At 41.3% G+C, this 17,532-nt stretch overlaps 1 protein-coding gene across 1 annotated transcript in view; it reads left to right on the top strand.

Annotated features, from left to right (window-relative positions):
* Nucleotides 1-860: 860 nt before the first annotated feature.
* Nucleotides 861-17,532, top strand: part of KMO (kynurenine 3-monooxygenase) — a 39,459-nt gene continuing 22,787 nt past the window's right edge. The window contains 4 exon segments of the mRNA XM_024575972.3: nt 861-1,015; nt 11,339-11,408; nt 11,884-11,981; nt 13,200-13,289. Coding sequence (XP_024431740.2) covers nt 941-1,015; nt 11,339-11,408; nt 11,884-11,981; nt 13,200-13,289 — 333 coding nt within the window. The 5' untranslated portion in view covers nt 861-940.

The following is a 17,532-nucleotide window of genomic DNA, read 5'->3' as shown; positions in this document are numbered from 1 at the left end:
TATCTAACAGCAAAAAAGTTTTCTAGTAACTCTATACTTATCCACAAGGGGTCGCTATTGAATGATGTTTAACTGGAGCTCTTAATCAGGGAAAAGCCGGTCTGAATTCTCCCAATTTTCACTAGGAAGTGAAGGAGTGTCATCTTTTAATTATTTAACACCAACCACATCATCTTAAAAAAATAATAAGATATAGTTAAACTAAGATGAAAGAAGACAAAGAAATGGAGAGATAATATGAAGCCAGGAAGGGGTTTACAAGAAGCATATTATTAATCCTCTCCCCTAGTGACAATGCAGAAATAAGAGTCTAAAGTTTCTAGTATCCAAAGCTGTTGGGGGCTGGGGTGTGGGAAGGAAATATGATCAGTTTGCACAATTCAAAATCTTCCTGGGAGGATACTAAGAGTAGGCAAAATATTTTTCCTGATGACTCTGATAAAGACAATTTATGACAACCCTTTTGGTGAAATTCCTGATGGGTATTCATACCAAAAATAATTAATAATTCATTTATGAAGTCATGCCACCTCACTCCCAAAAGGCAGCTTAAAATGCTTCGGGACACCACACAAGGGAAATTTCATTCATGGTTAGTGATGAATGAAAATGAAAGTAAGAAAGTAAGAAGATACATACAGTAGAAAAAGAAGAAGAAAAACCCTAAGACCGTGCTTCAAAGATGTGGTGTCTACACATAAGATAGAGAGCGTCTCCACTTGGCTGGAGTTTTCAAACCATGGTTAATGTGATGAACTTCCTTTCTTCTCTTGAAGCAGAGCTGATTGTTCTTTGGGCTGATAAGGGGTTAAACATTACTTCCTAGCTCAAGAGGAATTAGCCCAAACACCGTGGCTGGCTGGGCTTCCCCAGTATAAAGGCTGGGGCAGACCTGTGTGTAGGAGCTAGGGTTTCCTCCGTGACGGCAGCTACAGGGGTTATGGAAGACGCTTCGGCTGTCATGGGTTCATCTGACATTCAAAGGAAAAAAGTCGCTGTCATTGGGGGTGGCTTGGTAAGCATCTATTTGGATATTATTCCTGTTGGTGGCATTATATAACTGTCGTTACCCTTGATGATTATTGTGACTCACTTGTACAAATTGTTCGTTTTCCTCGGAAAACGTTTCTCATGTTTAAATAGATGTATTTAAAATATGTCAGTTTTAACTTGCTCTCTTCCAGGGAAGGTATTTGATTTCCATTAAACACAAAGGTGTCTGTTTTCCCTCATCATTTTGATTTAGCATTTTTGGAAAAAAAAACCAGAAAATTGAATGTATCAATTTATTTATTCAACAAACATGCAGTGAAGTCTCAGTACGGGCCAGACACTGTTCTAGGCAGTATATGGATTAGTGTATTTAATACCACCATGTTTACATAGTGTATGCTAATTTTGTCTTCGGTTCTGCCTTCCTTATTTTTTCCCCAAAGTACTATGACAGTTCCTCTAACATTTCTGGTTCTAAGTTTCAAAATGCTAAGAAATGCCATCCCATGCCGTGTTGGTGAATGCGTGTGACATACGTTGCCATGTTTTCCTACCGGGCTTCAGTCCAATTCTTTCCTAACAAGATTTTGCCTAAAATGAGAATTCATGTATTAGGCAGCCCCTTACTGAGCGCCTGTTATGTGCTAACATTGTTGTAGATGCTGGTGGTTCAATGGTGAAATAATTTCGATGAGAGGGCTAGGAAAGAAAGGCAAAGAGGGTGCTGCTGTAGAGGATTTTAAAGAGTATCAGGTTAGCGTGTGCTCAGGGACAGCCTCCTCTGAGGAAGGGACAGATGACAAGCGACCTGAATAAGGAGAAAGAAGCCACCCTATGAAGGGCTACAGAAAGGTCACTTCAGGCAGAGGGAACAGCAAGAAGAGAAGCCGTGAAGTGATAAACTGCTGGACACATTTGAGGAGCAGACAGAAGGGCAGAACAAATGAGGCTGCAGAGACTGGGAGAGCCATGTCTCCTCCACCTCAGAGGGTGAGGCAAGATGACTGGATTTTATTCCAGGCACAGTGGAAAGCCATCGGAAGGCTTTAGGTGGGAAAGTGAGCTGTGTTTTTTAAAGATGTCTCACAGCCTGTTAAGTGGAGGAGGACTGGGAAAATTATAAGAAGACAGGGCAGACCGGTTTGTTCCCCACAGAAGGTTTTTAACTTCATGAGCCTAACAATCGTCTCATCTTTGGGTCCCGCTGCCTTTGCTTTCAGAAAGGCTACCCCGATGCCTTGTGTAATCAAACACACTAAAATATTCTGTGTGCGTGAATTTGCTTCCCAAGCGAAGTGGGGAATCACGTTCTTAGAAGCTATGGGGATTGGAAGGAAGACAGTGCTGTCCCTCAGAATGCTGGTGTAAGGAATGCAGTCTTTAGAAGGACCTAACTTTACAAAGGATTTGAAAAGCCATCTCTACTTTTCCGGCTGTAAGGAGTTGGTGTAGCTTTCCAAATCTAACCCGTCAGCCTAGGGGAAAAGGCCTGCCCTTCAAGCTGTCTCCCTCTGTGTTGAACTGACATGTCTCTTTCCTTTACAAAGAGACAAGCCAGAGAAGTCAGAGAAGCGACGCTCTGTGGCCCGAACATCTTTCCTTACACTCGGTCCCTACTCAGGTCCTCGGTATTGAGAAACACTGCCCCTGACGACTATATCCAGCATTTACAGGTGTGATGGCATGATCAGAGCCAAAGAGAGCTCTTCCAGAGACAGCTTCAGCCACTGGAGCCCTCATTTTTTAATGGAAGCTTAGAACTTTTGCTAAAAGCTCTGTTGAACACTCCTAGTCAGCTGTCGCCTACTGTTGCCGGTCCGCCCACTGTTCCGGCACACACTCTGAAGGCGTATTTTAGGGTATTGTCACAGGATTTCTCCTGTCTACTCTGCTGACAAGCAACCCCACTATAGTGTTTTGTGAGTCATTCTTCCTATAGTTGGCCCAGCACAATTCTCCATTCAAAGGTATCTAAAGGGGACATCGGGTGGGGCAACTCTTGCATTTTGTGATGGATTATGGATCACTGTGCACTGCCCCTGGGATTCCAGTCAAGTGAGTGGCCTCCGCTGATAAAATTGCTTTTGAGGCAGCTTGACCGTGACGTTGAGAGTCTGTGTGTCTCACAGCTGTAGATGTTAGATTCTGTCTTGAATATAGACACTTCACATAGTCCTGATGGCCAATCAGCCCTAGCTGGTGCCCCTGCCCCGTCTCCTTAGGGTCTTCCCATTCCACCACTCACTCTTTACCCAGCTTATGGGACAGAAACTGCATCAGACAGTGAGGGACCGAGCACAGGGGGGCCTGCCATCAGCTAGAAGCCCAGGAAATCTTACTTTCTCTGGGTTTCAGTTTCCTCATTCGGACTAAAACTAGGTCACTAACTCTTTGAACTCTAAAATCTCACTGTTTTCCTTCACACTTTCTTACTCACAGATCTCCAGCTTTGTTTTAAATCTAGTCTTTGTAAAAGCAGGAATTAGGCGTCACCAGAATTTTAATTTCCTCTAAGGTAAGTCCTAGACACGTACAGACTGTTAAATGTTTTGTAGTCTAGGGTCATCTCGGAGTTTACTTCTTTACTGCCTAGTGAGCAGTACTGGAATAGATGCAATTACTTTAGACAGCTCAAAGCTTTGTTAGCTCCCTGCAAAGCACGTGTTTTTCTTTTCTTTTTATTTGTCCCAAAATACTCCCAGACGGTTTGTCCATCTGTTCATACATATTCATCCATCCACCTATTTGTATATATGTTCACACAGTGTTGATGGTAATCTAAATTGGTACTTTTTCTGTAAGATAATGTGAATATATATATATACATATATATACATATACATATATACACACCACATTTTTTGGACTATATGACGCACTAGACCATAAGACACACCTAGGTTTTAGAGGAGGAAAATAGGAAAAAAAATTTTGAAGCAAAAAATGTGGTCCTGCTCCTGCCTCCTGTGACCCCGCTCCACCGCTGCCTCCACCCAAGCGAGCCAGGTAAGCTGCATTCGGACTATAAGATGCACCTCCATTTCCTCCCAAATTTGGGGGGGAAAAGTGTGTCTTATAGTCCGAAAAATATGGTATATATTTAAGATACATGTATGTGATCTTAAAAATACGAGGGAATTGCAGAGAGCAGCAGCAGTTACTTCTCCCTTGAAGTCAGCCTCAGGATGGCGTTGCATTTAGAGAAACAATTGTCCTTTAGCCAAAAAGACATCACAAGCAATTAGGATAGCTAACGTGTTCTCTTAAAAAAAACATGGAATATCTTCAAAACCTTCTAAGAATAGTCTTGCCCCATTCCTTTCCGATCTCTTTCGTGTGCTTTGCAGCTGAACTCCATCTCCTGCATTCAAAGTTATCAAAGTCCTCTCCCCAAGTCATTTCAGACTCTCTTTTCCTCCCTTCTCTCTTCTCTCCTGTGTCCTTGCTACTAAGGCCCAAGAGCCAGTGGGGCAGACAGAGGGTGTGGATCTTTGGAGTTTCTGTGGGTTTGACCCCTTTCACTGAAACTTGCCCTTTGGAGGACCATTTCATTACGGTGATTTTATCAGAAGAAACACGTGTGCCACATACAATTGTTTATAATTCTAAAAAATTAAAAAACCCGAATCTCCAAATAAGCGGCCACTGAATACAATGAAATATAGTGCAACTATTAAATATTTTGATTTAAAGTATTTTCTGATTGAACAATAAAATACTTATTTTAAAAAAATAAAATATTTTCTGACATGGAAATATATTCACAATATACTATTCATTTTTTAAAAGAAATTATAAAACATACAGCTTATTACCCTTTTAAAAGAAACATCAGGTGGTCCTGGCTGAGTAGCTCCGTTGGTTAGAGTGTTGTCCTGGTGCACCAAGATTGTGGGTTCGATCCCTGGTCGGGGCACATACAAGAAGTAACCAATGAATGTGTGAATAAGTGGAACAACAATTCAATCTCTCTCTCTCTCTAGCTCTCTCTCTCTCCCAGATCAATTAAAAAACAACTTAAAAGAGAAATATTATGTGTTTTATATACATAGAAAATGTTAACACTGGTTCTCTCTGGTTATAAGATTGTGGGTGATTACTTTTTCCTTTTTCTTTATCTGTATTTTTAAGTCTTTATTAAAAAGTGCTGAGTTCTTACTAAGTATCAGGTACTGTGGTTTGTACCAGAAATGGACTGATAAAATGCTGGTCATACAAACAATGTTACTCTCTGGGCACGTACAGCCTGATGAGGAAATCAGAAGCGATGTAAGTAAATAATTCAATTCATTTTGAGAGATGTTAAAGTGCATATATACATATATACATTCATAGAATTGCAGAAGAAAAGGCAAATAAGTCTTTTGGAGGAAAGAGGTGTGAAAATTGCACTGGAAGAAATAAAAGTCACTATTTACAGATGAAATTATATATAAAAACCCTACAGACTCCATCAAAAAAACTGTTAGAACTAATAAACAAATTCAGTAAAGTTGTAGGATACAAAAATCAATACAAAAAATCTTTTGCATTTCTATACACTAATAGCAAACAATCAGAAAAAGAAATTAAGAGAACAATCCCATTTAAAATTGCATGTAAAAGAATAAAATGTAAGGAAAAATTTAACCAAGAGGGTGAAAGACCTGTATATTGAAAACTAGAGGACATTAATGAAAGAAATTAAAAGATAAACACCTGCATAAGAAAGAAATGAAGGGAGGGAGGTAGAAAGGGAGGTGGGAGGAATAAAGGAAGGAAGGACGGAATGAAGGAAGGAAGGAAGGAAGGAAGGAAGAAAGGAAGGGAGGGAGGGAGGGAGGGAGGAAGGGAGGAAGGACTAAATATATCAATTTTGAAGGAAGGCTAGACATTTTTCAGATATATTTAATCTAAGGCAGGAAATGATAGTTTGGACAAAGGGAACATTATATTTAAAGGCATGTACATATAAAAATGCATGGTATATTAAGGAAATATATACTGATTTTGGTATGCACACCTCTTACAGACAGTGCATGGGAATAGCAAGAAATGAGCCAGAGAGAGAGAGACTGGGGTCATGTGTAAGAATCCTTTCTGTCCTTTGAAAATCTGAGACCTTTCTGAAGACTTCTGAGAGCAAATAAAGGATTTAACACAGAAAATGCCTCCTCCAATTTCCATTTTAGATGATACCTAGTGAGGAGTTTGGCCTGAACAGGTAGAGACGGAGGGACAGGGACAGGAGGGATATTGGAAAACCGCTACAGTAGTCCTGGTAGAGTGTAATGAGGGCCCCGTGAAAGGAGGGAATGGGCAGGAGATCTCTGCTGAGAAAGACTCAGGAGGAACGACCAATAGCACCTGTTGCCTAGTGAAATGTGTATTGGTGGGTAGGGAGGGCTGGTAATATTCTCCAAGGTATCCCGGTTGGGTGAACTAGTGGGCAAGCTGCCATTCTCTATGACATGGAACATGAAAGGAGAAGCTTTTGAAGGCTGAAGGATGGGAATGAGTTGCATGTGAGACATGGGAGACGGAGATGTCTATAAGGCACCCAGGCAGGGAGGTCAGAGGTCAGAATTCAGAGAGAGATGCAGGATAGAGAAAAAGTCCTCAGCCCGGGTTCCTAACGCCCCCGCACCAAGTGTGTGGGACATTCCCCTTATCAGCACCAAAGGAGGAAAGAATCAAGGCTACTTAGGCTTAGGGACAAAATCCAGATGCAACACGTCAGAGTCCAGGATAAGAATTAAATAGTAAAACAATGTTTGGTGTAACATGTACAATTCTAGCAGATGGCACAGTTGCTAAGGATGAAGATACCTTCATGCGCTTATGTCATTGTAAGTGCAGTTAACAATCTAGTTCTCCGTCCACTGATGTGTCCAAAGAACAAATGCTTGATGCGCAGGCCGGTGCTCAATCTGGAGCTGTGTCAGCCAGGGGCAAAGGTCAAATTTTTGAGACTGAATTCTAATCCTGTGAGTAGGAGGTATAAACAGGCTTTTTAAAAGTCATTTGGTGACAAACTCAGATGAAATCTTAGGAAGAGTTCTATATGCTTTATTAAGTCAAAAGTAGTTGACAAGTTGACACATTTTGAACATTACATTATCAGACTAATTTCAAGCACATTACAATAAAGAGGCATAAGATGCATAAAATTTTAATCATCTTGATGCCCTTCCTGTTAGGGTCAGCGTTTATTAACAATCATAGCGGGAGAGGTCTCCTGGGAACCAGCAGACATTCGTGAATCCTAACATTATATAAAACCATGGCAGCCGAACACCGAGGAAATGTGTCTAATCATTGTTATAATGTTTTTCATTGGTACCCTAGGCATCAATATCATGGGCAGGGTGGGGCCAAAAGACATGGCCTGTAAAGAAGGAAGTAAGAGGAGACAGAAGAAGAAAATGGAAAAGGAGAAGAACAGAAAATGGGGCAAATCCACAATTTTGTAACCAAGGAATCTCCTCAGAGCTCTGCTTACTCACCAAAAGGCTAGACCACTTGTTAAAAAAAAAAAACCTTTGATTTTACAAATTATTTTATGATCAAAAGAGTTTACTATTCTGGACTTTTGGTGCTTCCAAACACATTGAGAGACTTTTCAGAACTGCTCGCGTCCTGAAGAGAACTGACCTTTCTTTGTCACGGCTTACTTCCAAGAACTGGCACCTGAACGCTCTCACTGCTCCCAGGAGTCCCGCCCCACCCAGTGTCTCCAATTCTCTCTACACTCTCTTCCCTGTTTCTTCTCAGAACCAGCTGTGCATTCTGTGAGAGTTTGTGGTGGGCTCCGAGTGGCCTACGCACATTTTCCTTTCCATTTATATCTTCATAGTAGTTTTAGTAGTTTGGGGGTTTTTTTTGCCCGTGTAACAACAAGAAGTTACTGACAGTTATTCCTGATTAAGCACCCTTTACAGAAAGTGAGAAGGGGAAATGAATTAGAGTCTAAATGTATGCTTTTAGCCACATGACTAATCCTTTTAGCTGAAATTCTGTCACATCTACCAATATTTTTTTTTCTTTTAGTTTTATTTAAATCTCAGTTACACAAAACTGGAATTACCATCATCTTGATAATGAATGTCTTGGTTGGCCTTCCAAAATATTAAATAAGGGAATTGCTTTGAAAACAATTAAATTTAAAATTTTTTCATGTACTTCATGGTTTAAATAAGGATTGACTTATGTGGTGTGTTTTTTTTTAATTGCCATCACCAGTCTATAGAAATTGAATAATATGAAGAAAGTTAGGTGGTTGCAATATCACTGAATGGCAAGAGGAGATGCAAGAACTGAACCATAGGAATAGTTTTTAAAAGAGTACATAAGTGCTTAGATACTAAGGTACCTTGGAGCAGAGGGGTAAAAACAAGTGTGAACTAAATAGACGAAGCCTTGGGCCCTTCTGTGTCTGCTCCTGGCCTGACTGATAGGTGTGTAGAGGGAAGACCATGTGAAGAGACAGCAGGAGAAAAGGACCTTCTACAAGCCAAGGAGAGAGGCCCGGAAGAGATCCTGCCCTCCCAGCGCTCAGAAGGAACCAACCGCACCAACACCTTGATTTCAGACTTCCAGCCTCCAGAACCGTGAGACAACAAGTATCTGCTCTTTAAGCCAGCTGGCTTGTGGTACTTTGTGAAGACAGCACTAGGAACTGAATACAAAGAGCTTATCATGGTTGATAAGCTCTAAATTACATCCTTAGGGTGATTTGATGGTAATCTCTCCTGTTCAAACCAATACATTGCAACCGGTTTTGTGTGAGCTCAGAAAAGAGGTCTGGGTGGGAGATGTGAGTTTTTGCATTCCCATTGATGTGGAAGATGGACTAGGATGCAGGTTTGAGGTTCTCCAGCATCGGATTGTCTTTCTTTGCAAGGGGAAAAGAGGGAAAGCCCAGAGGTGCATGAAAAAAAAGCAGAAAATGAGAAACAGTGCTGGTGTTTCAAGAAGAGAGGCTGGTTAACAGCACTGATGGAATGCTGCTGAAAATTCAGGTGTGGTAATCGAATAGTGTGTTCTCACCCAATTTATGTTGCTAGTGTTGAGGCAGTAGATAAATCCCAGCAACCTATATACAGCTTTAAGGAAGGCAACACTATAAAGCTGTGAGAAGACAATAGACAAAATATGCTTCATAATGTCCAAGTGGGGAAAGACTTAAAAGATACCAAATGCATTAACAATAATGTAAACCATTGATAAATGTGACTACCTGAAATAAAGAGCTTCACATCTTTAAAACATATTATAGAGTTTAAAAAGCAAGCCACAGAATAGAAGAAGATATTTGCAACATTTAAAAAACACTCCAGGAAGACAACCAACCCAATTAAAAAATGGGCAAAGGACTTGAACAGACACTTCTCCAAGGAAGACATACAGAGGGCCCAGAGACATATGAAAAGATGTTCAGCATCACTAGCCATCAGAGAGATGCAAATTAAAACCACAATGAGGTACCATCTTACACCAGTCAGAGTAGCCAACATAAACAAATCCACAAACAAATGTTGGAGAGGATGCGGAGAAAAGGGAACCCTAGTACACTGTTGGTGGGAATGCAGACTGGTGAGGCCACTGTGGAAAACAGTATGGAATTTCCTCAGAAAACTAAAAATGGAACTGCCCTTTGACCCAGCAATTCCGCTGCTGGGATTATACCCTAAGAACCCTGAAACACCAATCCAAAAGAGCCTGTGCACCCCAATGTTCATAGCAGCACAATTTACAATAGCCAAGTACTGGAAGCAACCTAAGTGCCCATCAGCAAATGAGTGGATCCAAAAACTATGGTATATTTACACAATGGAATTCTATGCAGCAGAGAGAAAGAAGGAGCTTAAACCCTTTGCAACAGCATGGATGGAACTGGAGAGCATTAGGCTAAGTGAAATAAGCCAGACGGTGAGGGACAAATACCATATGATCTCACCTTTAACTGGAACATAATCAACAGAAGAAAAAAGCCAACAAAATATAACCAGAGACATTGAAGTTAAGATCAATCTAACAATAGCCAGGGGGGAGTGGGGAGGGGACAGTGGGGAGAGGGGTTTACAGGAACTACTATAAAGGACACATGGACAAAATCAAGGGAGAGGGTGGAGGTGGGGGAGGGAGGTGGGACTGGCTGGGGTGTGGTGGAGGGATGGGGAGAATAGGCATACAACTGTAATTGAATAGCAATAAAAATTTAAAAAACAAACAGACAAACACAAAGACTCTGTACGCAGACCTATAAGTAACTGTTTGAATCAATAGAAAACAAAAGTCAGACAACCCAGCAGAAGATGGACAAGAGACTTTGCAGGCACTTCATAAACAAGGAGATCGGAACAGTCAATCAATATATGAAAAAGTATTCAGCCTCTTTAGTTACCGGACATATGCAAATTAAAATACTCCTCCCCATCTTACCAATTGCAATGTTTACAAGTTTGAAAACACCAGGTGCTGGCAAAGATGAACTCCCAGAAGCTGCTGGTTGGAAAACACATTATTGCAAAATGTTGGAACATGTGGCATAATAAAGGTGAAGAAACACAAACCTTTGAACAAGGATTCCATTTCTGAGTATACATCTCTAGAGAAAAATCACACACATGTGCACATGGGCTTCATGCACAAAAATATTCTCTGCAGCGTTGTTAATAATATCCCCCAACCAGGAAACACTCAAGTGCCCTTCAATAGTAGAATGGCTGACCATCTGTGAGATTTCATACAACGACGAATCAAACAGTAATGAACTTGGATAACCTGGAGTTTACATGCAACCATATGGATGAATCTCCTAAGCATATTACTGTGTTAAAGAAGCAACATGCAAAAAAATATATATACAAGTTTGATTCTAATTATATGACTCAAAAACAAGCCAAATTAACCTAGGGATTTATACCTAAGTGGTAACACTATAAAGAAGCAAGGATGGGTTATCACAAAAGTCAGCACACTGTTTACCTGTTGGTGAAAGGTTGGGGATTGTGTTAGGGAGGCGGCGGGGGCAGCTTCAGGAGCATAGCAATGCTCTGCTTTTTGACCAAAGTGGTGGTTATACGTGTGTTTGCTTTCTAAGTATTCTGTCAACTGTATACATGTTTTATGATCTTTCTGTGGAAAAGTTACATGTCACAATAAAAAAGTAAAAAGTCTATCTCTAAAATTATAAAATTTAATCTTGAATTGTCCCGTTATTTTTGCAAATGGTGCTTTCTAGTAGTGACTGAGTAAATCGGTGTGACAACCAAGCCTTACTCGCTGCTTCGTTTTGCCAGTAAAAATCCCTTATACTGGTGGAATCAGATAAAAATATGAAAAGATTCTCTTTGAATCCTAGGTTGGATCATTAAATGCATGCTTCCTTGCAAAGAGGAATTTCCAAGTTGATGTATATGAAGCTAGAGAAGGTAAGACAATACTAAAAATGGTGAGATGTGGTTTTCATTCTCCGACCTCTTTCTCTTTAGATTTAAAAAAATATTCTTTAAAAAAGAACTGTTCAAATTTTTTAAACCTCAATTATCTCAATTAATTTAACACAAATGTACTATTATTGGTATTTTCTTTTCTTTTTAAAAGATTTTATTTATTTTAGTTTTTAGAGAGGGAAAGGGGGAGAGAGAGAGGGAAACATCCCTCTCACATACCCCCTACTGGGGACCTGGCCTGCAGCCCAAGCATGTGCCCTAGACTGGGAACTGAACCAGCGACCCTTTAATTTGCAGGCTGGCACTCAACCACTGAACCACACCAGCCAGGACTGTATTTTCTTTAAAGGAGTTAGCAAGGCCTTTTAATCTGGTTCTGACTGAACCAGTTGTTCATCCTGCCCTAGGATATAAAGAGACGTGTGTAACATGGAGTCTACTTCCAATGTCTTAGATATCCGAGTGGCCAAATCTGCACGTGGAAGAAGCATTAACTTGGCCCTTTCTTACAGAGGACGACAAGCCTTGAAAGCCATTGGCCTAGAAGATCAGGTACCTTGTTAATGCATTTTCCTTATAGAAGATAACACCTGCTGTTTTCCAACAGTCACGCAGGGTCTAGATTTCATCCTGGTGCAAAGGACTATCAAATGCCAAGAACCTCTTCATGTGGACTTATTCTACAGAGGTTCAAATGTCTAAATTGGCAAGAGGCTGAACATTTGACACTCGAAGCACCTGGGGATCCAGAGCCTGATGCATGACCTGGGGCAGGGGGTGTTGCAACCCCACCTGGTCATTACTTCGGAAGTGAGCTCTCAACAGGTAGACCTCTGCTTATAGAAAAGTGAGCTCTGGATGGCCTTTGGATGACAAGAGGCAGGCAAACTCCATTCTTTTGGCTATACAGACCCATACTCTCTTATCCACAATTCTATGACACAAAACGCTCTGAAAATAGAAAGCTTTTTGTCATCCAGCCAGCAGAAAATTTGACCCGATGTAAGACTTTTTATGGCCATACTCATTTTTTTCATTTGGTGTTGCTATGTTTTACTGCAGAAATATTTTGTTTCTTTATGAGCTGGTGCCCCAGGCTCTGCTGGCTGTGTGATAGCTGCGTATACACTAAACTGCCTCTCGAAAATCTGAAAACCTCTGAATTCTGAAACCAATGGGCCCCAAGATTGTGGATAAGGATCGTGGGCCTGTAGTAGATATTTCTTACATGGCCTCATATCACTGAACTTCCGCCTGTCCACCATGCAGCTGGAAAATGTCAACAGAGATCATGTATTTTTCCCAACAGGACTTTTGCTGATAATGGGGTCTTCAAAATGATAACATTAGTCAATATAAGTTCCGTTTGCATTTCTACACTTTTCTTAGGTCCGTGTGTAGGAAAACACCACCCTGGATTCAGGAGTCCTGGGTTTTATTCCCCATGTGCTGCTCCCTTGGGTGATCCTGGGAAAATCACTTAACCTTTCTGACAATGAAACACTTTCCTCAAGTTTCACGTTAGATTTAGACCCAATAAACTTTAAGTGAATTCTGAAACCTGAAGTTTCAAAAGAAAGCAAAAACTACAATTTGCAAGAACATGGTTTTCATTGATTAACTTTCCATCATTCTGTGCTTCCATGATTCTTTATGCTATTTTTAATATTTTGAAAATACCTACAAAGCACACTTTAAAATTCATATCTATTTTCCTTGCATAATGCCACGCTGTAGAAATTGAAATCGGTATCTCTGGTTTTATTTCAGGTTGTAGCTCAAGGTGTTCCCATGAGAGCAAGAATGATTCACTCTCTCACAGGAAAAAAGTCTGCGATTCCCTATGGGACAAAGTCCCAGGTAGGTAGACACTGGAGGTACTTGTCTGGTTAGAGCTGAATCTAAAGTCTGTAACTTGCCACTTGGAACCATCTTTGACATTTCCTGCATCAGCGTAGAATTCAGGAACATACACCAGTTAACAAGTTAATTCACAACAAGTGCTTAAAATAGGGCCCCCATTCCCTCCTAAACACCCAGAAGAGTTTGCTATTATTGTCATCATAGGGGGCTTTTTTTGCCCCCTATGCTCTATGCTTTGCTCTGCTGGACACGTTTTCCCTTCCATCTCCTTTCAGCTGCACAGAGAAAATTGCCCTGTATTTATTGCCAAGCAAAAACAACTTTACAGGGCTTTTATGATGTTGCCTTCCCTAACTCTCCAACCCAAAATTGAATTATAATGGAATTTATAGAATAAGCCTGAAATGCCTTCACTGTTCATAATTTCTATGATGAGTCCAGAATGTGATGTAGCATTTGTTAAAAGAAATCTATTTTCTTGCTCTGTCAGTTTTCTACTTCTCTTTTACACAGTAACACACAGAATTGTACAAAGTATGCCTTTTTATCTAGTTACACCTTCTCAGTTTGTTTCTTTGAGAGAACGAATGTACCAAACATCTATCAATAAGAGAAAAACTCCAACTTGCTTTATCCAGCAACACCTCATTTTAAGCATGGAATCCAAGTGAAGTTCATGTTCTTCTGAGTCTCTGACCCTCCACAGACCTGCCATCGCAAGTATAATGATGATGGTCAGACTCACCTGGGATCTTGTTAAAATGTAGTCTGATTCTGTGTGGCTGGAATGGAGGCTGAAGTTCTGCGACCCCCAACACCCAGGTGGTGTCCATGCTGCTGGTCTGTGGACCACACTTGGGGTAGGTAGCAGGAGACACTCATGCTCAGGGACCAAGGTCTTCCCAGATCTTCTGATGATAAAGTAGCAGGTGCAGCCCATGTCAATTGCGATGGCTACTATCAGAAACAAAAACAGAAAATAAGGACGTGAAGAAAAAGAAAGGAATCCTGGGGCATTGTTGGTGGGAACATACAATGGTACAGCCTCTGTGAAAAATAGTGTGGCCATTCCTCAAACACTTAAAAAACAGAGGTACCATATGATCTAGCAATTCCACTTCTTGGTGTATATCCCAAAGAACCCAAAACAGATATTTGAATATCCATGTTCATAGCAGCATTTCAATAGTCAAAAGGTGAAAGCAACCCAAATGTCCATTGATGGGTGGGCAGATAAGCAAAATGTGGTGTAAGCGTATGTGAGATAACAGAATATATGTATCTTTGCCCCTGGCTCCTGGCACAGAGCTCCTACAACCCCTCTAATTTCCTAAGTGATAAGGGCACCAGAAGCATCTTTTGTTCCAATGTTTGGTCTTTGACTTCAGTTCCTGACATAGGGCACCTAAATCCCTTGGAATTTTCTGGGTAGTATGAGCATCTTTTGTTCTAATGAGGTGACTCTTGGTGGGCTCCTGGATGAAAGGCCAAGCCATGATTAGAAGCTTGAAATTTTCAGCTCTACCCTCCATCTATGGAGAGGAGAGAAGGTCTGAAAATGGATTAAGTGATTCATCACGCGGATATGCGGGAGCTCCATAAAAATCCCCGACAGTGGGGTTCAGAGAGCTTCCAGGGTGGCAAGCTTGAGCAGGTGCTGGGAGGTTGGTGCTCTGGAGAAGGCACAGGAGCTCTGCATACCTCTCACGTGCCTCACCTACACACCTCTTCCATCTGAACGCCCCTCTGTATGCCGGCATGCTTTTTCATTTCCTTTTGTAATAAACTGGTGCACAGTAAACTGTTTTCCTGAGTTCTGTGAGCCACTCTAGCAAATTATTCAAACCCGAAAAGGGGTTCTGGGGAACTTTGATGTATAGCCAATCAGACAGGGGCATAGGTGACAAACTGGACATATGATTGGCATCTGAAGTAGGGGCAGTCTTGTGGGACTGAGCCCTTAACCTTGGGATTCACGCTAACGCCAGACAGCTAGTGCGGAATCGAGTTAAATGATGGGACACCCAGTGGGGGTTGGTCATGTGAGGGTTAGAGAGACACCAGGACAAGCATAGGTTTTCTACACAACAGACACTGGGTATCACTCTGTCTTTAAAGGGAAGGGACACGCGCTACTACGTGGGTGAGCATTGAGGACTTAATTCTCAGTAAAGTAAGCCAGTTGCAAGAGGGCAAGTACTATATGAACGCACTTACATGAGTTCCCCAGAGCAGCTAAATTCACAGACACGGAAGGTAGAATGGTGGTTGCCAGGGGCTGGAGGAAGGTGGAATGAGGGGTTATTGTTTAATGAGGACAGAGTTTCAAGTTCAAACGATGAAGAGTTCTGTAAGGGGACTAAATGGTAATGGAAAAAAAACCCCAAAAGATTAAATTTTAAAAAAGAGCTCCGTGGTGGGTGGTGGCGATGGTTGTAACAACATTGTGAATGTACTTAATGCCACGAAACTGTATATTTAAAAATTGTTAAGATGGTAAAGTTTATATTATAGGTATTTTGCCCCAATTAAAATTTGTTTAAAAAGTGGGTCCAACGTAAAACATTCCAGGAATTAAGGGCTTTGGGGAAAGAGGTGGCAGGGAAGAATGAAAATTGTCTATTTCATTACTTTTTAGAAATAATAACCTGCTAATTTTGGCATTATAAAAACACAGGTACAGAGCTTTCATTCCTGAGCCTGGCAGGGGAATGAAGGGACAAAAGTCCACTGACCATCCGTAGTCAGATAAACATTTTCAGATAATTAATATATTCTGTTTAATTGGCCCCAAATTGTGCTTGGGGTTTTAGGAAAGAAAAGAATCACCTCTTCTAAATAGGCAAGTAAAATTTACATGTTCAAGTCAAGTATAAGCTCTGGGGGCTAGAAGATATTAATACTTTTCCTCCCACCTTCTAGATTCTTCTGGCTGGGCCAGTAACCAAATTAACAGAGACAGATTAACCAAAGTAAATCAAAGTTTACTACCTGTCATGGGGGGTTTGCACAGACATAAAAAAATCCATGAAAATTCCAATGACAGTGAAGCAACATGGGGTATATAAAGCATTTTTTGGACAATGAAGAAAGGGGTGAGAATGGGTGATTTACAGGTAGTTGAGAAAAAGTCGGAACACGCATAGCAGTAGAATCCTTGCTAGGGGTCTCAGAAAACCCTTGCTAGGGTAAGGATAGCTAGCAATCAAGTTCACTGTGGAAAGAAAGCAGCTGAGTGATAGCAGGAATGCTCAGCTGTGTGGTCCAGGGAGGGAGGAAAGCTTTGGCTTCCAGAGAAGTCTTCACGGAGAAAGTGAAATTCGAGATAGACAGTTTGCTGAAATCTTAACTCAGCAGTGAGATGGTGTTGTCCCAGTCCAGTGAGAGTCTACCAATGCAAGCAAGTTGGTGAGAACAGATTTTGAAAAAATACAGATTTTTCAAGGGGTAAGTGTGCATTGGATGAGAAAACGTGTAAATGCACTTTCACATATGCACTTTCGCATTTCGCAATGCAACCTTATTAAATTCATTGACTCTACCCACCTTGCTTTACGGGTGCAGAAAGAAGCTGCATGGTTACAAGAGTCCAGGGGCAAAGGGAAAATGAGGCAGGTTTCCTCTGAGACAACAGCCAGCAGAGTGTGGTGGCAGGGGCCCTTCCTGGAGGGCTGGGCAGTACTGCTTTGTCACGCTATGTCTCTTACTAAATTGAGAGTGATTTGTAATAATCAATCCACCTTCTTGGATTAACGTGGAATGTGCTGAGGAAGGCCAATTCATCATATCCATCCCCTCAGCAAAGAGTGAGCCAATAAAGTATAAATAGAGCAAGGAGTGAGATATGGCTTGAAGCTGTATCAGCAAAGCTGGATGAGGAGAGTGACTTGGACCCGAGATGAAAGTTGGCTTCCTTACCTCTACTGTCAGAGAGGGACAGACAGAAGTAGCTTCATCATCAATGGTTTCCCAACAGGGTGACAGTGTCCGTGGGGGTTTCCACTTGGGGGCCTTGCATGCATGAGAAGAAGGAGGAAATGACTCCTTCCCCACCAATCCTGCATTTCTCAATTCTTAAGAATGGAGTTAATGCTAAATTTATAGCCACCCCTCTTTCTTTGGCTTGCATCCTTGTTTTCATGTCTCAGTCGAACATGGGAGCCTCCTTATCCTTTGAAATTGCTTTGAATTGCTTAACTCCACTAAGGCAGCAATCCAAAGCCTTCCCCAGGACCCCGGG

Source organism: Desmodus rotundus, chromosome 10, assembly GCF_022682495.2.
Source record: "Desmodus rotundus isolate HL8 chromosome 10, HLdesRot8A.1, whole genome shotgun sequence".
Classification (NCBI taxonomy): Eukaryota; Metazoa; Chordata; class Mammalia; order Chiroptera; family Phyllostomidae; genus Desmodus; species Desmodus rotundus.
Note: the sequence above shows the minus strand (reverse complement) of the source record. Positions and strands in the feature narration are given on the sequence as shown.